Source organism: Blennius ocellaris (genome assembly GCF_963422515.1).
Source record: "Blennius ocellaris genome assembly, chromosome: 17".
Taxonomy (NCBI): domain Eukaryota; kingdom Metazoa; phylum Chordata; class Actinopteri; order Blenniiformes; family Blenniidae; genus Blennius; species Blennius ocellaris.
In genome coordinates, this window is record NC_137666.1 from 1,469,326 (window position 1) to 1,492,514 (window position 23,189).

Sequence of the window (23,189 nt, forward strand, 5' to 3'; positions counted from 1 at the left end):
ATGTGTAGTTTTTTTTTTTTAAGGAGGGGGAGCCTGTGTGGGATTGGTCAGCCCAGTCACAAGATGATGTTCGGGGGAAAAAAAAATAAAAAAAACATTGAACGCTTCTCGAGCATTGAGAGCAGCAGCTGCAGCCCCACAGACGTTTTAAATCTCTACAACAATGGTGAGTGTTTTGACTTTGTTCCTCCACATCCTCCTCCTCGTCTTTCTCTCCGCTCCGTTTGACCGCCGGCTCGTCACGAGCGCCAAGTTTCGGTCGAAATAAAAGTATGGAGGCATATTGTCTGCGCTAGCCTGTTAGCTTAGCATTTAGTTCCGCCCTCCGTTCATTGTGTCCGCGTCAAGTCGGCCAGCGCGGGGAAGCGGCGTTTCCGGTTTGGAGTCGCTAAAATAAAAGCTGCCTTTCTGTACCGCGTCAGTACTTTGTATTTATTATGCATGTTTATGATTGGATTTTTTTTCCCATCATGGATGTATTATAAAATTTACTATTAGACATGTTTTAACCATAATATTGCAGAATATTTCAACAATTGAGTAAAAAAAAAAAAAAATCTAAATCAGGGATTTCAATGCAAAAGGCGCATGTTGTTGATCCCTCTTATTTTCCACTTAAATAGAAACAGTACTATTAAGTGATCTTTTTTTCCCTGCACATTTGCATTATTCGACTACGCTAGACAAGGTAAGCAAATGTGTTTATAGAGCAGCATTCAAACACAAAGTAACTCACAGTGCTTTACAAAGAAATCAGATAAATACAGAAACACTTTACAAATAATTCAAAGAAATTCATTAAAGCTAGCAAATAGGTATTTTAATTTCAAGCTATTAAGGAGTATGACATACATTAAAAACATCTCACACGCTCATCCTTTCTATTGGGTCGACTCTACTTTGTGCTTTTGGTATTTGTCATCTCAAATCGCCTACAAATATTAGATCCTCTTGTCAGAGAACCTCACACGGCACGCTGTAATTATCAATTTTTACCTGATCAAAAATTGATTTTCTGTCATTGCTATCGTTAAGGAAAGATATATATGCATTTATTTGTTTTTTTAAAGGTACACATAACCAAATGGGATATTTGTATATTTAAAAAAAAATTCCAGATTGGGAACTCGTTTCCTCCCGCAGTGCAAATGATGCTCTTGAAGTTCCTTGTAATGAATCCAATCCATTGTTAATAATATAGACGGTGGATAAACTGGGCAACATGCTTGCTTAATGTTCGCCAGAATAGCGAGCGACATCATTTATACGAATGCATTGTTGGATTTCAAATTTTTGGACAATCGTTGTAGTTTTTTGTTGAAATATTACATAATACCGCTACAATTTACACACAAAACAATCACATCTCTGAGGAAAATAAGTTGCATGATCCCAAAATCCTTTCCTAACATCCTCGAGGGAACGATAAAGTCACATCAAAGCAAAAGCACGACAGGAGTCACTTTTATTTTTCCCCCTTTGTGTTTGTAAAACGCTGTTTAAAATCTTTGACTTGGGATCTATTGCCTGCATAAATATTGGAAGAAAAAAAAAAAAGAAACCACTGTTTTGCGCGGTGAATCAGTGATTTGCCCTGAAGACGTTTGCAAAAGTGCAATCTTATGTGTAGATTGCAGTGCTCTTACTTTGAAGGCCTCACCTCCTGCTGTGCTGCATGTGCTTTGGGTGCAACTTGCCCTCAGCTGCTCCCTCTGATGTGTTTTAACTCGCCTGGGCTTTTTTTTTTTTTTTGGGCAAGCTGCCTCGAAGCTTATCCGCCACGATCAGCGATTCCCCCTGGGCTGTTGGAGCTGTGTGTCGGTACGACTCCTCCATCGCCATCAGACCTGATTTCATTGTCCGATCAACCAGCACATTTCACTCACACTGTAAAGTTCACACCACTCTTCATTTCCTGGCCGCTTCAGCTCTGAGCTGCAGGAATGTGGCCCAGAAGTGAACCGGCAACCACCTCCAGCTCTCACCGTCGCTCCTCCACCCGACAGACACTCCGCTCTCTTTGTTTAATCTGTGAAGATCTCTTCCCACAGCTCAGTGAAATCCGGACTCCCACCAGCCATCTGTTCAGGAAGGTGCAATTCTGGGTTTCAGATCAGAGAGTCTTGCGGGAGAGAGACTCTCGGGGAGTTTGTGTCTTTGTGATGGAGTTATGTAATCGTGTGTGTGTGTGTGTGGTTGGAGGTGACGGAGGTGAACGCCAGGAAAATCCTGCTCAGACCTGAGGGTTGGTGTCTCCCCAGAAATAAAACTCCTTTTTTTTTTTTTTTTTTTTTTTTAAACAATCAAACAAGGAAGAGCTGCTCATTTTTAGATTTCTATCCAGGAAGCAGTTCAAGCTGCTTCACAGCAACTTGGAATTACATTCAAATCGTTGAAGGAACGTCACAATTTCAAATTAATAAAAAAAAACAAAAAACGATTGGGTTTTAGTTGAGTACAGAATAAAGCTGTTGCAGGTGACGTGATGCGTTTTTATTGCTTCATAAATCTCATGTGTTCTGCTTTTTGGAGTATTTTTTTTTTCATTATCGGTGATGCGACGCTGATGATTAACAAAAAGAGAATATTTGTGTTTCCATTTCATGCAATCAGTGTAAACGTGAGGAACATATACAATAATGCACTTTATTAAAATAAATAAATGTAGATTTCAAAACAAATTTTGAGCAAATGTAACAAAAAGTAGTATCATATGTGAGTTTGTGTTAATTTGACTATTTCTTTGTTGTGATGAATCTTTTTTTCCTTGTTCCTCACCTGTTTTGCAAATACAGAAGCGAAGTGTTACGGACATTCGTGGAATTCACGAAAACTAAATGTAAATAACCTGTAGTGTCGTATATCTTTAATTAATTCACAAGGAAAAGCGTAAAACTGAGCCAAATTGCACATATTTTAAGATTCAAAGCTTAAAATATGTCTTATTTCTGTGAGAGGATTTAAAATCTCACGCAGTTTCATGGCGTCCTATAATGTAATACATGTTTTTATAAACGCTGTTAATAAGATCCCCAGAAGGTCGATGCAGTTGTGCAAAGGAGGACATAGAAATACGATATAAACTGGTGTTTTATTGACAGAGTGAATCCCTGGTGGTGTGTGAAGTGGACGAGGACCTGGTTAAAAAGCTGAAGAAATTCCGCTTCCGGAAGGAGACCAACAATGCGGCCATCATCAGTGAGTACCGACACGGGTTTTTACCTGAACTCTTATATTGAGTTTTATTGTGAAAGTGCCTGTCGGGTTGACTGACGACTTGACCCTCTTTTTATTCTCCCGTTTTAATTTGTTCCCACAAGAATCTTTCCTTTCCGTATCCAAACAAAAACAAGTGCAAGCTGCGCCAATAAAGTAACAAAGTATCCGAAATGTGTACAAACTTTGTACCTCGTGAAAATAAAATAAACGTAAAAAAAACCCAAAATGCAACTTATTTGTATTCTCTGCTGTTTCGGCCTCGTTTCACTGGACTCCCGGTTTTCTCGCCCTGCAAAATAAAAGCTGCCATTTCTGATATAACTTCCAGCGTAAAAGCACTTTCAAAATAAAAGTTAACAACAGTACCGAGCCTCACGGTGCCCCCCCCCCCCCCCCGGCGTGTCCCAGGCGATGTGACTCGAGGACAGAGTGAGTCGTGACGAGTCGCCGGCGGCAGCGAGCATCAAAACGCAGCTTAAAGCTTTACCCTCCCCCGACTGGATCAAAATGTCATTTGTGTGCGGCGGGATTAGCGGCCGGCTCGCGTGACACGGAGTCCCAAATCGTCCAGCACACCTTTGAACTGATCGCTCGTTTGCTTTCTTCACCCCCCCGCAGTGAAGATCGACAAGGACACGCAGCTGGTGATTGTGGACGAGGAACTTGAGGTGAGTTATTCGTCTCGTCGGCTGGCGGACGTCAATAGACGATCGTTTTAACGAGACGCGTCTTTGTTTTTTAGGACGTGTCCATCGACGACCTGAAGGACGAGCTCCCAGAGCGGCAGCCCAGATATCCTTTCCGCGGGACGAGTCCGTGTGTTTCTAGTGTCACGAGTTATGGCGTCGGTGGATTTCTTTTCTTGTCTGTATAGCGTGACGTGTCCTTAGCGCCGGGAACGTTCGTCGTCTACAGCTACAGGTATCACCACGACGACGGACGCGTGTCTTATCCCCTCTGCTTCATCTTCTCCAGTCCCGCCGGTAAGAAACGTCGCCGCCGGCCGGAAGTTCAGGGAGGGGCGGGAACTTTACCGATCGGCGGCGCTGAACCGTGGCGTGTGTTTCGTGTCCCAACAGGCTGCAAACCCGAGCAGCAGATGATGTACGCCGGGAGCAAAAACAAGCTGGTGCAAACTCTGGAGCTGTCCAAGGTGAGCCTTCGAGGGGTTCCAGACCCAGGCCGTCCCTCAATGACTTATTTATGGATACAAAAAAAACCATGTCGCCATGCAGAAATATAAAAAATGCTTTGCGTCGCAGATAGATACTGCGTAGAAAAAAAAAAAGCTTTTCCAGAAACTTCTGGGGTTCGAGGAGGGACACAAACCGTCAGCTTTTCCTGGTCTTACGTAATATAATCCTGAATCCTGCCAGTTTGTAGTGAGTCATAGTAAATTGAACTGGACCTGCGTGCGCTCTTCGTGCTGCGGTGCGTTCAGTGACCTCTTGGAAAAGTCTGTCTTGAAAATCAATCTGCAGCCAAATGTCTTTATTTTCTCTGCTGAACTTTTGCTGAACGTCCTGGACCGTGGTCGGTTTTGCGGTTTTGCTCAATGTCCTGGACCGTGGTCGGTTTTGCTGAACGTCCTGGACCGTGGTCAGTTTTGCGGTTTTGCTGAGCGTCCTGGACCGTGGTCAGTTTTGCGGTTTTGTCGAACGTCCTGGACCGTGGTCAGTTTTGCAGTTTTGCCGAATGTCCTGGACCGTGGTCAGTTTTGCGGTTTTGCTGAACGTCCTGGACCGTGTTCAGTTTTGCAGTTTTGCCGAATGTCCTGGACCGTGGTCAGTTTTGCGGTTTTGCCGAACGTCCTGGACCGTGGTCAGTTTTGCGGTTTTGCTCAATGTCCTGGGCCGTGGTCAGTTTTGCCAAACGTCCTGGGCCGTGGTCAGTTTTGCCAAACGTCCTGGACCGTGGTCTGTTTTGCGGTTTTTCTGAACGTCCTGGACCGTGGTCTGTTTTTCTGAACGTCCTGGACCGTGGTCTGTTTTGCGGTTTTTCTGAACGTCCTGGACCGTGGTCTGTTTTTCTGAACGTCCTGGACCGTGGTCTGTTTTTCTGAACGTCCTGGACCGTGGTCTGTTTTGCGGTTTTGCTGAACGTCCCGGACCGTGGTCTGTTTTTCTGAACGTCCTGGACCGTGGTCTGTTTTGCGGTTTTGCTGAACGTCCCGGACCGTGGTCTGTTTTTCTGAACGTCCCGGACCGTGGTCTGTTTTCCTGAACGTCCCGGACCGTGGTCCGTTTTCCTGAACGTCCCGGACCGTGGTCCGTTTTGCTGAACGTCCCGGTCCGTGGCCTCCCCCCCCCCCCAACATTTCCTGTGTTTGTGTTGCAGGTCTTCGAGGTGAGGAACACGGAGGACCTCACGGAGGAGTGGCTCAGAGAGAAACTGGGATTCTTCCGCTAAACGCCGAGGCCTCGTGGCCCACGGGGGCCGCGACGTGAGGAGGGTCCGGATTGCACAACTCGCGTCGTCTCTCGGTAGATAGATGGATAGAGAGAGAGAGGGGGGGAGAGGGCGAGCGAGCACGCCACTGTTAAATGTTTCCCCTCCTCTCTGCATCAGACCTGATTTAAATAGTGATTTAAATATTGATTTTCACCTCTTTGTTTGACTTGTCGACATTTCGTGGCTCCGGCTGAAAATCCCATCCGGCAGCCTTTAAAACTGAAAATACTATTTGACGCAGGTCTGCTTCTACCCCCCCCCCCCCCCCCCCCCCAACCCCCCCAATACGATCTCCCCATGTGCCAGTTGTGTGTCTGTGTTGAACTAAACTAACCTCCCCGTCAAGTGAACAGAAAATCGATGGTTTCCGCTCCACAGCAACGTAACAAGCGACTCTTTAACCTCCTCAGTTTCCTTCTTTCAACGTTTATTAACTCTAATCATTTGAGGGAGTCCTATTTTTAGTTCTATCTGGTGTTTTTTAGGTTTAGGTGAACTTATACTTTATATTATTCATTTTCTTCTTCTTTTTTCTTTTTTATGTTCAAAGGAAGAAAAAAAAAGATCCAGAGAATAATACTTTTGTTGTATTTGTAGAGTCTCTCCTTCATTCGGGGGCATTTATACGTTGTGATTTACTCATTTGACTCCGTTCAAGTGTTCATTAAGTAAAAGTGATGCTTACATGTGACGGCGCAGGAACACCAGGGCAGATGTGACCTCATTCGTCCGTCATCAGATCTACTGAATCTGTTTTGGGGGGTGAGAGAGAGAGAGAGAGAGGGAGGGAGGAGGGGAGGGCAGAGTGAATCATGGGTATTGTCTTCAACATGCAACACTCCGAAAAAAAATACAAATAAACATTCCAGAAACTTAAAAAAAACACAAAACCTCTTGTTTTATACTGACGACACACCGAGTGACATCACTCGCACGTCTTCTTTTTTTTTTTTAATCGTTCGGGAGATTTGTTCGCCATTTATTGTGCATTAATTATAGCTCCTGCAGTTATCGGTGTTTATGAATGTTGTGCTTCATTCTGATGTAAAAGCGACTTAAGATTCCTGTTCGGTGGTCGCAGCCTTGGAAGAGCGGCGCTTGTGCTTCGCGTTCGGACTCGATGGGTTAAAAAGACGTGCGATGAGTCTTTAAATGCAGCAACTTCCTGTTGTTCATTTGGCTTTGACTGGATTGGTGGGGAAAATTCTACATATTTCAACAAAATTTGGACTCCATTGTCCCCTTTTATATATATATATATATTTTAAAAGATCCTCTTTCGAAACACTTCGCTGTCCGTCTTTGGCTGATTTCTTTCCCCTATAACTTAAGACAGCTTTAACTTGTTCCCCGCTGAAAATCCTCCTTCAAACTAAAGCAGCACACTTAAATTGGAAACCAGTTGTTAATACTTTCAGGATTAGGGGCTCTTAAACCAGCAGGGTGACCCACTCGCCTAAAAACAACTCCAGTTTATTCAAAGTCTGCATGTGAAAGTAAACGTATTGCTGATGCTGGTTTTATGTTTCTAAAAGGGGGGAAGTGGGGGGGGGGGGGGGGGGGTCTTGGAAGATTCCTAATAGAGGCTTCATTTTAGCTCGGTACATTGGTCTATGGAAGAGGATTATGGCCACTGTGGGGAAAAAAACCTGAGTTCTGAGTTTTAAAGTCAGAATTCTGACTTTTTTTCTCAGAATTCTGACTTTTTTAAACTGAGAATTCTGAGAAAATAGCCAGCATTCTGAGTTTAAAGTCAGAATTCTGAGAAAAAAAGTCAGCATTCTGAGTTTGAAGTCAGAATTCTGACTTTTAAACTGAGAATTCTGAGAAAACAAGTCAGAATTCTGAGAAAAAAAGTCAGAACTCAGGAGTTTTTTCCACAGTGGCCCTAATACTCTTCCGTATTGGTCTGACCCTCACGGCGGAGATGAAAAAAAAAAAAGGCACAAATGAATTCCACATGCTTTCTCATCGGCGGCGTCTTTTACTCAGAAAGTCTTTTGCAAAAAAAAGGGAGAGTGGCTGATTTGAAGCCACGATGTCAAATAAAAGTATGATGTACTGTTGAGTGTAACACACCAATGCCTTTTGATTTAAAGTCATATTTATGTCTGTTTTGAAGTCATCGGGCCAAAAATTAAAACGCAACACAGAAATAAGGTTTCTTTGTACTTTCTGATCTTGAAACTCTAAGAAATGTCTTGTTTTTTTGTTTAGTTTTTTTTATTTTCAATGAAATTGACCTGGTTGTGATTTAAAAACTACAAACTAATTTCCCAAACTGAAAGATATGTACGCACAATCATTTGTCGATGTCAGCTATAGGATGATTCCTTGCATGTCTACTGATAACAAAGTGAATATTTACACTGTCAGGTTGACGTCAGTCAGTATTATGATGCTGCTGTAGCAGAGGAACGTTTGTTTATGGTTATCGTTCTTGGCTTGAACACTAGCTGTAAAACATTTGCAAACTACGTATAATGTTTAATAATTAAAAAAAACAATGTTGTATTGTCTGGTGACTGACGTTTTAAGAATTGTTTCCACAAATGCTACCTTTTAGGGGGGGGGGGTGCAATGTTCTGCTTTTGATGTGAAGATGAAGACGGGTTCATTAGTGATTCTTCCAAATTCTTTAAAAAAAAAAAAAAAGGTAAAACTGTGGAGACCGACTGTCAAAGTGATGCACTCATAAATGTATGTGAACCGTTTCTGCAAAAAATGGGACGTCATAGACATTGTGTATTGGAATCGGTCTCTCTAAAGTAAAACGTTTATCCAGCGAAGAGCTTCTTTGTTCTGAGCCATGCGTCCTGTGGACCTCATCGCTTCTCCTCATCGCGTAGTCAACCTGTATATTTGGCCTCTGAAGTCTTTTCCTTCAACGTGTTGTCACGCAGCTCTTTAGTGTCCCTCTCTGACTCAAATGCCTGTTTTTTTTTTTTTTTTAATCCTTTTTATTGTAAAAACAACAACAACAACAAAACACCTACAACTGCCTCATGGCATCCGTGAAACTTGAGATATTTGTATTTTCCCATACTTTATAAAAGTTGTCTATTGTCCTTCTTGTCCAAATAAAATGACAGTAATGTCGACCACTGTTTTCCAGAGACTGTTTTTGAACCAAGTTGTTCGTGTTTTATATCGGCTTTGGACAGAAAATGTTTTCCTGTGTTGATAATTTGAACTTCATTGACACTCAGTTTTAAGTTTGTCCCTCCAGCAAAGAGAAACACCCGATGAACCTGCAGAAAGAAAACTTTGCAAAACATTTTATGTCCCATTTCCTCATAAATAGCCAAAATGACAATGCAAATGTTAGTTTTTGAGCAAGTTGCATTTAGTTTGTAGAAAAAAAATCACTAATGTTCAAAGAATTGCAAAAGTAAACCAATATGAAACAAAAATAAACAAATACTAAATATTATTGTCTCACATATATATATATATATATTAATATAATTACAATTAATGTTGGTTTCAAACGTCCCTAAATTGAGAGTAGGTGGTAAATGGGTCAAATAAATAAAAGCTATATTGTATTTGGTTATTATAGGTACAGCGGGTGCGCATCAGTGCAATTGCTTACAACTATTCAATCATTAATATCTAAAGTTTTCTGGAGGGAAAAATAGTTCAGGTCAACTAATATGTTGATACAGGAGTGACTAGTTTTCATCAAGATGTGAATGTATGTATTTATCTGTTAAACTCAAATGTAAAGATTACATGTAAATTCCTTATTACACAAGGAAAAAAAGCAAAAATAATAAAGTAGGAGCAGAAGTGTATATAACATCGTTTTTTTTTTTATAGCAGGGTGGAGTTTAAAAGTTTTAAATTTTTCATGTAATGCCTGTGACGTTAATAAGTTATAGTCACTGTTCCTCCACAAGATGGCAGTGACGGTACTCCGTCTCTCTTTGAACACTGGGTGAAGAAGAAGGAGAAGGAGAAGGAGAAGAAGAAGAAGAGGGACTGACAGACCTGAACTCGGAGGGGAAGCTGCCTGCATCATCTGCCGACCGAGCCAGGAACCCACAAGCTGCACCGCACGAACAAAAATGGCGTTCACATTCGCGGCCTTTTGTTACATGCTCGCGCTGCTGCTCACGGCGGCGCTTATCTTCTTCGCTATCTGGCACGTAAGTACACGTTGAGGGGGAAGGACGCTCGGCCCGTCCGCCCCAACTGTGGCGACAAAATCGGGTGAGAGGGCGCGGAAGGGAGGCCGGTGGACGTCCGGTGCTCGCGAGGCTTCGGGCCGGTGGCGGCGCGGTCCGGGACGGTGTCCGGGGCACCGCGTCGTTCCACCGCGGCGACTGTCTCGCGCGGACGTGATCACCTTCGCGCGCTGCCTGCTTTAAAAAAAAACAAACCCCAAAACAAACAAAAAAAACCTTTACCTTTCTAGAATGAATGGCACACACCCTTCTGCTGGCTAGCACACCTAACTAGTCCCACAAATGTCAATAAAATAGTCTCCACTTCTACATTTTCGCACGTCTTTGCGTGTTTCGTCCTTCCCGAAACATAGAACAAAGTCTAAAAACGACTGTTACGTTGTCGATCTTGCTAAAAGAACCAAATCAAGCGTTGCGTTTAGTAGCTAGCCGGTGTTTCGGATTGAGTGGTTTCCTTATTAAGTGGTGACTGACTTCCTTTTAGCGTCCCTCGTTGCTGCTAGTAACAGTCAGTTCGAGGCTCACGAAAAATATTCTTCAAAACGTCATTATTAATGTAGCGTTCGCCACGACGGCTTCGGGTTTGTTGACCGGTTTTTTTGACATCTCAAGCAGCACCGAGGGTCGCTAAAAGAAGTCGGTCATTAATTAACGGGAGAACCAAGTGATCCGAAACACCGGCTAGTTAGCACGCTAAGCTTGTTAGCCGTTCCGTCCAATGGAGGAAGCGCTGTGATGGAGCTGTCATGTGTTTCCACACATGTCACATCTCCGCGTTTCGTAATGATTTTATGAACCGGCTTTAACTTGAGAGTGTAGAAAAAGGACATGACGCAGGTTTTGACCCCGATAAAATACTTGAAATGTGTCATTAATGTGACCTAGTTTAAAAACAATGGCCGATAAGAGCAACCTGTGTAAACATCAGAAAGCCTGGTTTAATAACGCTGGTTGAAATTAGCTGAGATTTCACTCGATTAAAGGCAAAAGTAGGGTTAAAGTACATTGTTTAACGCACATTTCTTACATACAAGTATAAAGAAATGACATTATAGGGATTTGGTTGGAAACAAAAGGTGATGCAGGATCCTAATTAGACTTCAATGTTAATGTAGATTATGTAAATAATCAGTAGACAATTATACTGAACTCTTTATGGGACAGTTGAAAGAAATGGGTAAATGTGGTCTGTGAATTTTAGGATATTTAACATTTAAGTAAACTTCCTTTTGTACCATCTATGTATGATCAGTTAAACACCCATATTGAGTCCCGCTGTTCCACATTAACATGTATTATTTGAGCCAGATATAGTTTATTAGAGGCACGTTGATTTAACTTTACATTCGAAATGAGAAAGTTACTTGTCTAATAAAAGTCTCGGGTAGAGAAGCATCCAGGAGTGTTTGAGTAAATCTATCTTGAGGCCTCACGGCTTATGAAAAGTTTCTTTTTATTCTCTGTTTGTTTTTTTTAAACGCTTGACTTCAGATTTTAAGGGTCGCCCACTTTCTTTACTTGTAATCTGTTTCATTAGTAAAAACAAACATTGTATTTAATGGCATGGATTCTGTTGATTCCCACCGATCTGACCTGTGTCTTATTACATTTCCATCCCCTTCTTTCTGCAGATAATAGCATTTGATGAGCTGAAGACTGATTACAAGAACCCTATAGATCAGTGTAACACGTTAAATCCGGTAAGTGCCGCGCCGCTCGCCCCCCCCCCCTTGCCTCTATGACTTGCATGCAAATTCGCTCCGTTGAGAGAAGTTTTCTTTTAGTTTAGTCTGAATTTATCCGCCGATGTGTCTTCTTCAATCATTTCTCTGCACTGTTATGCTAAATAACCTGCCTGTTATGAATTCAGTGATCTTGTCAGCTGTCCAACTCTAACGCCTTTTTGTTGTTTTGTTTTTTGTTTTTTTTTCCTAATCTGCCTCTTTTGTTATCCTTTTTTTTTTGGTTTTTGTTAAATGGCATAAAGACAGTTGAAAAGGTCAAAAAGATTAAAAGAGTCAAAATTGCATTAAAGGTTTGTACCAATCTTTAAACTGCCCGCTCAGTTCGACTCAGTCTGCAGTCTTGTCATTTTGCACGAGGAAGTGTTTGCAAACGTCTTTTCAGTTAACTAATCTGAGGTGAGGCCAAAGTTCAGCCTGGGATTAGACGACAAACCACCTGTGCATTTAATTTTCCAGTGTTAATCTATCATTTCCACCTTTTTTTTTTTTGTGTGTGTATTTTTTCTTTTTTGTTGTTGTAATATTTCGTCATTAATTTTTGAGAAATTCGCTTTTAGCAGGTTAAACATAACCGCTTGTTTTACACTTGGCTGAACCACATTTGAAGTTGATCTGCCGGTAAAAGCCGAGGCGTTGCAGGAGTGAGAGAGGTCGATCCATCGCTGCACATTCTAGCTGGGAGTTTAGCTGTTAACTGAAAAGACTTGCAAATGCTGGAAACATGCATGATGTTTATTACAACCTACCCTTTGTTTGCATAAAGTGCTATAGTCACTGGTGACGTCCCCCCCAAAAAAAAAAAATCCTCAGACGTCGGAAACGATTCTTGCTTTTTAAGCGTTCGTTGTTTTTGTTTTATTTTGCAGGCAGATTATTGGTGATTGGATTGGATAGAGACGCTTTTGGTGGTTTTGTTTCGCCACGTTTGATCGTAGCGTTAAGATTTTTAGGATAAAAAAAAACAAATTCTCAGAGAAAATCAATGGAGATCACATGATTTTTTTTTTTTTGTCTTATTTTGTGCCGGCTGCAGTTTGAGTCAGCAATTAGCAGATTTCCGTACGTGAGCTCAGTGTTTGGCAGCGACTTAAATCACCTGTGGTTCAGAGCAGATGGCTGCAGAGTCCCAACTCTCCCCAGCTCAGCATTATTCGGGGGCCACTGATTGGTCCCTGGTTTTTTTTTTTTACTAGTAGGAGGAGATTTTAGTATTTATTATAATATATTTTCTTGAAATATACAGATTTTCCTCTACTAATCTGTGATGCGCGGTACAATCCACCTGGCAGCTTTGAAGGCGGTCGTTCTTTTCAGTTTTGCATAGTTTGTTTTGTGTTTTTTTTGTATTTGGCAGCACAGTGCAGGATTTCAGCACATTATAGCCCCCCCCTTCCTACCCCCCCCCCCCTTGCTGCACTTTCCACTGCCCCCTCACCTTTCCATCTGTGGGCTGTTGGTCGCCCTCCTCCCGCCCTCTGCTCTTTTTGAATGCATGGCTTCCATGTGGCGCCTCCATCTGCCCCCGTTACCCCCCCTGCCCCTCCCCCCCATACCCCCCCCCCCCCCCCCTCTCACCAGAGCCCGAGTCCAGGCTCCTTTTGCATCAAACACCGCTCGCGCTCGCAGCATGATCCTTTCTCCGCTGTGTCGTCCAGTCGGTCCCGTCTGTCAGGAGCTGAGAGGATCTGTGGTTCTGCAAAAAAAAAAAATAATAATAATTTTAAATGTTGATGCTTATTGAGGGGTCGTCCCTCCTCTTTTACCCCGGGAGGGGGGGGGGGGGGGGGGGGGGGTACTGAGTTCTAACAATTTATTCCTATAAATTGCTCAAATTATAAAGCTGATGTCACATTGGCTCTTTGTGTGAAACTGGAAGCACCTGCAGCTGATTTGAATTAAAAAAAAAAAAAAAAAAAACCTCTTTCAACAGAGCCTTGTTATTTGACACCAGCCTCATTCCTGGATTTAGAGGTTTATTTATTTGTTTATCCATTTACAAGTCGAAAACCAGTGTTTGTGTATAAAGCCTGCAGGTTAGCGGTAACAATGGGCTCCACAAGAGGCCAGACTTTTAAAAAAAAGTTCCTCAGTGTTTCCGCCTGCTCTCGTTCTCCGGAGCCGACGGACATTTTTAGAACCGCGGCTCCTAAAAATAGTCCGAGCCGTCGAGCGAAAAAAAAATTAATCTTTGGCTGTGAGGAGCCGCGGCTACGTTTCAACACTCCCGACGATTCAGAAACTATTCCAGGGGGAGGGGGACATTTTTTTAAAAGGACTTGAAACAGAGAAAAGTGCCGAGCGTGCGTCTTTGACCCCTGACCTCTCGCTGACCTCGGCCTCCTTGCAGCTGGTGCTCCCGGAGTACCTCATCCACTTCTTCTTCTGCGTCATGTTCTTCTGCGCCGCCGAGTGGCTCACCCTCTTCCTCAACCTGCCGCTGCTGGCCTACCACGTCTGGAGGTACGTGCTCTTACTTTGTCGGGGGCGGGGCTTGGCGGGACGGCGGGTCAGACGAGAGCTTCCTGTGCCTGCAGGTACATGAGCCGGCCGGTGATGAGCTGCCCGGGGCTCTACGACCCCACGACCATCATGAACGCCGACATCCTGGCGTACTGTCAAAAGGAGGGCTGGTGCAAGCTGGCCTTCTACCTCCTGTCGTTTTTCTACTATCTCTACGGGTACGTCTTTCTGCTTTTATTTTGAAATCCCCCCTGTCTCCCTCTTTCTCTCTCTCTCTGTCTTTCTCTCTCTCTACCCCTTTCTGTCTTTCTCTCTCTGTCTCTCTCTGTCTTTCTCTCTCTACCCCTCTCTCTCTCTTTCTCTCTACCCCTCTCTCTCTGTCTTTCTCTCTCTACCTCTACCCCTCTCTCTCTCTCTTTCTCTCTCTACCCCCTCTCTCTCTGTCTTTCTCTCTCTACCTCTCTCTCTGTCTTTCTCTCTCTTACTCTACCCCTCTCTTTGTCTCTACCTCTCTCTCTGTCTTTCTCTTTCTCTCTCTACCTACCCCTCTCTCTCTCTCTCGCTCTACCCCTCTTTCTCTCTACCCCTCTCTTTCTCTCTCTCACTACGTCTGTCTCTCTCTACCCCTCTCTCTGTCTTTCTCTCTCGCTCTACCCCTCTCTTTCTCTCTACCCCTCTCTCTTTCTACGTCTGTCTCGCTCTACCTCTCTTTCTCTCTACCCCTCTCTCTCTCTCTCTCTAAGTCTGTCTCTCTCTACCTCTCTCTGTCTTTCTCTCTTCCTCTCTCTCTCTCTCTCTCTCTCCTTCCACCTGCCATATAAACCCTAAATGCCGTTTTTTCTTCTTGATGCCTTCGCCGACAGGATGATCTACGTCCTGGTGAGCTCCTAAATGAGGACGATAGAGGAGGAGGAGGAGGAAGAGAAAGAGGAGGAGGAGAAAGAGGAGGAGGAGGACCTGCATGTACAGTAGACGACCAGACACTATGATCTTTAGTGCTGGAACACTGGACCTGCGGCGCCACCGACCAGCAACACCAGACGCCATTTTGACGGACAAACTCTTGCCCCCCCCCCACCCCTAAAAAAACAACAAAACCCCACCCAGAGTGTCATTTCAGAAACATTTAGCTCGTTTTGAGAGAATCTCGGTCGCAGCGTTCCTCCATTAGCACTACAGTCGAAATATTTTATGGAAAAGCGAGACTGATTGGATGAGTTGCTCTTTACTTTTAACGGTTTGGTGACTTTTTGTTGTTTTTTTGATGCTGGGGATTTAAAATAAAGTTTTTTCCCATCACGGTTTCCTAACTTTTGAGTCGTTTGACGACGTAGGCAGACATTTTCAAGGTGTGTGAGACTCGAGAGCGACTTCAAAACCTGCCGTCACGGTTTTTAACGACAAAAAACAACAAAAAAAACCCAAAAACCGAGCCGCGACCCAGACTTCCAGATCGGACTGCAATCTGTCGCACAAGAACAATCAGCGTCTTCATGCTTCATCATCGATCCCAGTTTGAACTCTACGTGTGAATCCAGAGCCGTTTGTGACTTTGTACTGTAGAATCAAGATCTATAACGGTAGAATCAACAGTCCGCAGGCGTTTAGTTCATCTGACTGTTGACTGTACCGTTTCTCTTTTTGTCGTTTGTGCTTTTTATTTTTTTCCTTCATTCCAACACCAAAATATTTCACTTTGTTTAGAAACTCCAGTGTTTATTTATTCAGGTTTTTCTTTTTTCTTTTTTCAAAATATCATTTTCCAGAATCAATCTGGAAGTTTTTTCTTTCTTAAAAAAAAAATTTGAAATCACTTTTTTTCATTATTAGTGTATTTATTACCATTTCCGACATGTAAATTTATCAGGGAAAAAGATTTATCATTTTCACATAAATAACATTTAAAGGATTTCAATCCCATCGTGTCTCATTACAGAAATGATTTATTTGAATCTAAATAAAAATTATCCCACTCTGTTAAAGACTGGAGTGTTTTTACAGCGTTTTGACTTTTTTCTTCCCAGGTTTCACTGAAATTATTAAAAAGTTGGGTTGTTTTTTTGTCAATTATTTTTAATATAACTCCCAATGTTTGACTAAACTGGGAAATGGGAAGTTTACCAGTTAGGAAGCCTCCCTCGCCTACCATAATCTATAAACTTGTTATATTTAGGATGAATTGTGTGAATCCAGTTCCTCTTTAATGTTTTTAAACTGAAATCTGTTCTTTCATTGTTCACGAACCAGAAGTGAGACGTTTCCCAGCTTTTACTTTTTGTACCTCGAATTCTTCTAAATATATTTTAAGTTAAAAACCACAACTGAGACGTACAACTGAAGGCAAATCAAATTTTAGTGAAAAATATAAGGATATGAAAAAGGTTTTAACAGAACAGCACAGTTCTCGAGTAGCATTAACTTGTTGATGACCTTTTTAGTTCAAGCTCTAATTAAAACATTTAAATTTGACCACAATTGTATGTCGATGAAAAAAATTCTTGAATAAATTCCATCAATTAATGATATAGGGTTGCTTGATGTAAAGCACATCTAAATATATTGCTGGAATTATATATATATTTCCACACCTTGATTGAAAATGCAAATTTTTTGTGTCATTACATGAAAAGTAGGTTATAAAATGATCGATTGTCCCAGAAATTCCTCAAACTCACAGTTAAAAGACCAACAGGTGATTAAAACAAATTCACATTGTGTCTAATTGAGACTAATCATTAAAGTTATGAGGGGTGGAGAAAAAAAAAAAAACAGAAGACAAATCCCATTTATACTGATTACATTTTATTTCTAAAGCGCCAAAATACAGTCATCAAGGCACTTTGACAGCGGAAAACAAAAACTTCCACACGAGGAATCAGACAGACGGTGAAAATGGAGAAACGACGGCTTCTATTGACTTCAGCAAAAAACCCAAAAGCAAATTGTACTCAAACTTTATTACAATAACCAGGCCAAGCATAAAAAGCAATATATTAAGAGTTTTTCCAGTAAAGTGCAGTTCCTGGGCGAGGCGAGCTGCTCACCGGGACACGCTGCGCTCCGACAACGCCTCCCTGCTCTCCAGGTAGTCTGCGTACTTTGACCGAAACTCGTGGATGAAGTTGTATTGCTGCAGGACAAAACAAGAAAAAAACAAACAAACAAAGAAATCGATAAGATCTGCTCACAAATCAACTGTGGAAGTGGAGGATAAATACACTTAAAAAGGTGAAAATGCAATTAAAAGACGTGTAGATTTGGGGGATTTGGCAACACGAGATATCAAAATGTACAATATGCATCTTGAAAAGGACGGGAGTTTTAAAGAATAAAGATAAAAGTGAACAATCGGGATGAATTCGCAAAAAAACCGATACGGTAAAAAGGCATTTTTAGGAGTCAAAAGCAGAAAGATTAAACCGAAGAGACACAAAAGCAACTGAAAAAACAACAGCTGTGGTTGAATTGGGCCAATAAAGAGTGTTTACACCGGGTTTTAAGAAATACTGACATTTCCCCTCAACGTTTCCAGAAAAGAAAAAAAAAAAATCATTGACACAAACCTCATATGACCAGCTGCAGTGCTGCTGTGAGCCGCCACACCTGTAGGGGGCAGCGTAACGAGAAGCTACAGCCCCGATAGCCAATCAGAATCCTGGAAATTGTGACGTTTCTTTGGACGTGAATGGAGACGCAGAGTTTTTTTTTTTTTTTTCTTTTCCCCAAAATCTCCACTGTGGCCGGTGTTTTCAGGAACCATCGTTTACGGAGACTTGGAACTGCAGCTTTTTAAAAAATTTTTATTTTATTTTATTTTGGAAATACCTCGGTGCACATACACCTGGTCCAAAGCACAGAGACTTTATCAATTAAGTGCTTGAATTTAGTGGAAATTACTGCATAGTTAGTTACTTGATGTCATGTGGTTCTAAATGGAGAATGATTTTATTATTATTATTAAGTGACAGAAGCATTAGTGAAAGTTAAGGTTTACAAGATATTTAAAGTTGCTCATGTGCTGAGGAAACGCTCAGAGGAGATTCCTCCTGGGTTCACGTGTTAAAAAGCAGGAAACTGCTTCTGATTCGGTGTGATCGCCTCCACCTCCTCCTCCACCTCCTCCTCCACCTCCTCCTCACCTTCACGGTCTGTACGGCTCCTCCTCCTCGCAGCCCTCGCAGGATGTCGATGACCTGGCCGGGCGTCAGCAGCAAGGAGAGCTGCAGCAGCAGACAGGCAGCGACTGAACAGAGCAGAGGTGAAGCCATGAGGGAGGATTCAAACGGTCAAAAAGACAGTTTTTGATTTTCAAAATAAAAGCTAAACATCCTTACTGAGCACGGATCGTCCGAGACCCGCGTAGCAGCTGCGGGAAAACAAACAAAGGTTCAGTGAGACCGGAGTTCTGCTGTGACGAGTTCCTGAAGAGACTCGATACAAACAGACGTTAAATCACTGATGAGAGCAAAATGGAGGAAAACGTTGACGAGCTGCAACTGAAGAACTCCGGCCGTGAACCGACGTCGTCCACGTTCTCATCTTCTGCACTCGCGGACGAATTTTCATGCCCCGTTGTCATGGAAACATCAGGCTTCCCGCATTTTCTACGCTCCCATAGTCATGACAATCTGACGTTTCCCCACAAAGTCCTGTTCCGTCGTCACGGAAGCGTGATGTTTTTAAACTCCATCGTCACGTTTTCCCACATTTTCACGCTCTGTTGTCATGGAAACGTCAGTTATTCAGACCCCGTCATCGATGAAACTTCACATTTCCTGCATTTTCCTCAAGACCCATTGTCAACAAAAGGTGGCGTTTCCCACTTTTTCATACTCCGTCGTCATGGAAACGTCTCGTTTTCATGCTCCGTCGTCATGGAAACGTCTCGTTTCCCATGTTTTCATGCCATTTTATTGTGAAAATGCCACATTTTCATGCCATTTTATTGTGAAAATGCCACGCTTTCATGCTCCGTCGTCATGGAAACGTCACATTTCCCACGTTTATGCCATTTTATTGGGAAAATGCCACGTTTTCATGCTCCGTCGTCATGGAAACGTCACGTTTCCCACGTTTATGCCATTTTATTGCGAAAATGCCACATTTTCATGCTCCGTCGTCATGGAAACGTCACGTTTCCCACGTTTATGCCATTTTATTGCGAAAATGCCACATTTTCACGCCATTTTATTGTGGAAACGTCTCGTTTTCATGCTCCGTCGTCATGGAAACGTCTCATTTTCATGCCATTTTATTGTGAAAATGCAACATTTTCAGGCCATTTTATTGTGAAAATGCCACGTTTCCATGCTCCGTCGTCCTGGAAACGAGACGTTTCCAAAAAAAAGTGGTCACTCAAAGTCCGTCGTGGTTTCATGCGAGGTCCCTGATTGGTCGAGGCTGAGGGGGCGTGTCTTTCCTCCGGTTTCCTCCCACAGCGTTGGAGCTGAAAAACACTCCGACTCAAAGCGGCAGGTTTTGTCCCGCCGTGGGATCTGGGTTCTGGGATCTGGGTTCTGGGTTCTGGGTTCTGGGTTCTGGTTTGGACTCACTGGATCACGGTGCGTCGTTTGTCCTCCAGACAGTCCCGCAGCTCGTTCAGGATGTGGCAGCAGTACTCCAGGGCCGGGGCGTCTCCGTCCATGAAGGGCTTGTGGTGGACCCTGAAGCCCCGGCGCTGGTACACCTCCAGCAGGTAGGGGGCGCGGTACTTCACCAGCTCCGCCCTGCTGCAGAACACAAACACGTCCTGCACGCCCTGGTTCTCCAGCTCGTCTGCAAACCAGGACGGACGTCGCTCAAAACGTTTTGATCTGCATTTTATTTCGTCTCTTACTTTCACTTTATTCTTTTCATCGAAAACGTCTTGGTTTAAATCTGTATTTGTTGACAAAACGGTTTAATATCGTCTTTTTATTACACCTTTGTCCCAAAAAAGTGATTTGATCATCGATACATTAAACTAGTAGAATAGATCCTAACTAGTCTTTTACTCTTCTTGTAAAAGACTTGTATAAAAGCCCAAAGGTCCAAAACTAATTTTATATAATAATTAATCTGTTAAATCAGACACTTTGCACTCGGTTGACGTGAAACATTTCATCAGCATTTCTGCTCAACAAGTGGAAGCAACACATTATTGAAATTAAAGTATTTTTGAATCATTTAACTTTTTCCAAGTCACTTTTACTCCCAAAGAAAGTTTGTTTTACAGCATAACCAATAAATGATCTGATGCCGTTTAAGCTTTTCCCCGCCTCCAGCGTGTCCCCATGTCTTACCGAGATCACTCGTCATATTCCGGCGGATCTCTTTGTACTTGCAGCCTGAATGGAAAATAAAATATACACATTTTAATTTCGAGTTTAGTTAAAAGAGCTAAATTTTATCTATAAAACAAAGCGTCAACCTGGAAGTCCACAGATTCCGATGGACTGCGAGCACTCGATTATGGACAAATGCAGCCTTGACAGCAAAACAAAAAGACGTTTAAGGTTTTATTTTTCTAACGTGAAGCAATTGAAATCAAAAAGCAGTTGAAGGAACTCACCAGGAGATGTGGAACGGAGTCTCCTCCTCGTCAAAGTCTTCGTCTGAGGACGAGTCGAAGTTACTGTCTCTGGCGGACGAAGCCCTGCAGAGACGAACAGCGACTTCAGTTCATTAAAAAAAAAAATTCAATTAAACTACTTTCGGCACCTTTAAACAAGTTGGGCTGCACGGTGGTTCAGAAGCTGGCGTCAACTCAACAAAACGAGAAAACAAACTAAAGAAATAAACGTTTTTTGGAACATAATCCATAAAACAATAAAAACTTTACTTTTAAACTCCACAAAACGTCATTTTACTTAATGGTAAACCGCTTTGAATCTATTTTACCCAGTATTTTAGCCGTTTTAATATAAATACAATGACAGGCTCTGTCCTTTATTTATACATTTTAAATTCATTTGCTTTGATGAAATATCTGTGTATTTTTATTTTATTTTTTACACACACTCCATAATATTGAAAGGTAAAAGCGGGGCTCAATAAAAAAAAATCACTCAAATGGTATCTGGAAATACAAAAAGCTCCTCCGAGATGCAATTTTAAGACTTTTACAGGATTTCACACAAGATTTGGTGAATAATTGGCAATACTGGCTCAGCAAGTGGCGAAACCGTAAATTTAAGCAAATATATTCTTGTGATATCAACATGCATATTATAAATATCACAAAAGACGACTGAATATAGTATGCAAATTGAAAATTACAGAATTTCTTTCAAATATGAAAGAAAAGTGCACTTAGCCTAGAAATGGTACATATTTAACATATTTCTCACAGACTACTTATAATTATTTCTTATTTAACACAAAACTATGGAAGTTTAAGCAAAAAGAATAACATTAAACTTTTAAAATGAGCTTCAGAAACGCTGCTGATGCACAAGAAGTTGGAAAAAAAAACTAAACAGTTGGTGTAAATGTCATTTAGAGTCTTGAAGACGCCAATAACAGAGTTGAGAAGTCATAAAGAAGCTGGAATCACACTGGAAATACAACAAACATTAAAGATTCTTTTTAGACTTGCACGCCGATATTCAAAACGTCAAGCATTACTTACATTTGTTTTTGTCACGTTAACGTTTTGCGAGCAGGGAGCAAAACCTTCATCACAACGTCACATCTGTCAAATAAAAACAAGTTCCAGTCACTGCAAATATGATTTCAATGACGAGGAACTATTAGCAAGTGAGTAAAAGGAGAGAATGTCCAAGCTGTTCTTCAATAAGTCCTAAAATGTTGAAATAATGAATTATACTGAACGACTGAATGAATTAAATTAAGTGTCTAATAAAGTGAGGATTTCTGTGCAGTTTGTATTTTCTCCCTGTGTGACACAGTTTTCTCCCACAATATAAAGACATGCATTTAATAGGTGACCTTAAAAATAAAAGCATGAAACACCCAGACAGTTGAAATACAGAAGATTCCACAAGTTCTTAATCAGATCAGTCAAGAGAAAATTATATTAAAAGACGAACTATTATTTAAGACACGTGAAAAACAAAAGGATATACACATGTATGAAACATGTAAACACGTTTATCATCTTACGTCGTGTGAAAATCATCTTTAATGTCTATATTAAAAAGGAATACAGGCGCGACTTCAAGGATACTTTTCCATTGGTTAATTGAATCTCGTGACTAGTCATCAACACCTTGAGCAATAACAGCAAGTTCTCAGCATTAAATTTACATTTATGGATTTCAGTTTCCCCGCAGTGGTTCAAACAAATGCAGACGAATCACTCAAGTTGCTCAAAGACTTTTTTTACTTTTCAAAAATGAGGCTGAATGCAGCTTCTCTCCTGCACACCTGTTCTCACCTGGAAAATAGACCGGAAGTGGCTCGCGTGAGAAAAGGGACACACGGAAGTGGGAAAAAAATATATATAGAGCTTCGTCTCTTCGTTTTTGGGGCGAAGTTCCGGAGAAAAAAGACGCACAATTCGCCTCTAAAGCGCCTAAAGAGTCGCTTCTGTCTCACTCACCGGTTTGTTGTTGCTCCCAGCGCGACGCGTTGACGTCTGCAGCTGCCACACTTTTAAAAAAAATTCAATGCGGCCAGCAGCCAATCAGGTGCGAGCGTCGCTCTGAAGCCGCGCCCACCAGCGAAGCTGATGCGCGCGCGTGCGTGTTGCGCTCGACTTTCTCAGAAGAGGCGAGACGGAGGGGCGGTGTCGTGACTGAAAACGAAGGCGAACTTCGGTTGTGTGGCTTTTTATTGCTTTATATTAACAAATATTCAACAACCGGGAGAAAAACTACATAAATAAAAAATGTGAACGTTTAGAATACAATGAACAGAAAATAGAAAACATGCAGGGATAAAAAAAATAAATTAATTAAATGTATCAATACGAGTTAAAATGTTCAAGAGTTAAAGATTAATGTGTTTTGTGTGTCAAAATATAATTATTGGATTCATCCAGAAGTTTTAAAGATTTTTTTTTTATATATATATGGTGAAATAAAAATAAAAACAGCTTCTGTTTTCTGTATTATTTGTAAATTAACTCCCATTATTATGCAGATGATACACTAATAAACTATTCTGTAAAGCCAGATGATAC

The 23,189-nt window shown here is 41.8% G+C and overlaps 3 protein-coding genes across 3 annotated transcripts; 2 read left to right on the plus strand and 1 right to left on the minus strand.

The window, feature by feature from the left end:
* The first annotated feature begins 79 nt into the window (after nucleotides 1-79).
* On the plus strand, nucleotides 80-7,195 carry gmfb (glia maturation factor, beta). The gene is made up of 7 exons (XM_080513051.1): nucleotides 80-166; nucleotides 3,102-3,198; nucleotides 3,838-3,887; nucleotides 3,962-4,011; nucleotides 4,120-4,202; nucleotides 4,299-4,372; nucleotides 5,557-7,195. Exons 1-7 carry the CDS (start codon nucleotides 164-166, stop codon nucleotides 5,626-5,628), a joined length of 429 nt encoding a protein of 142 aa, XP_080369177.1. The 5' UTR covers nucleotides 80-163; the 3' UTR covers nucleotides 5,629-7,195.
* Nucleotides 7,196-9,674: 2,479 nt separating this feature from the next.
* cnih1 (cornichon family member 1) lies at nucleotides 9,675-16,028 on the plus strand. The gene is made up of 5 exons (XM_080513050.1): nucleotides 9,675-9,821; nucleotides 11,492-11,560; nucleotides 13,953-14,065; nucleotides 14,140-14,283; nucleotides 14,929-16,028. The coding sequence occupies exons 1-5, from the start codon at nucleotides 9,741-9,743 to the stop codon at nucleotides 14,954-14,956; spliced, it is 435 nt and encodes a 144-aa protein (XP_080369176.1). The 5' UTR covers nucleotides 9,675-9,740; the 3' UTR covers nucleotides 14,957-16,028.
* A 1,047-nt stretch (nucleotides 16,029-17,075) lies between these two features.
* On the minus strand, nucleotides 17,076-22,541 carry cdkn3 (cyclin dependent kinase inhibitor 3). Its single transcript, XM_080513046.1, has 9 exons — nucleotides 22,443-22,541; nucleotides 21,675-21,737; nucleotides 20,616-20,699; nucleotides 20,475-20,530; nucleotides 20,347-20,391; nucleotides 19,618-19,840; nucleotides 18,400-18,431; nucleotides 18,205-18,308; nucleotides 17,076-17,195 (listed from the first exon to the last, which is right to left on the minus strand). Coding segments are annotated over exons 2-9 (636 nt in total). The 5' UTR covers nucleotides 21,677-21,737; nucleotides 22,443-22,541; the 3' UTR covers nucleotides 17,076-17,105.
* Nucleotides 22,542-23,189: the final 648 nt, after the last annotated feature.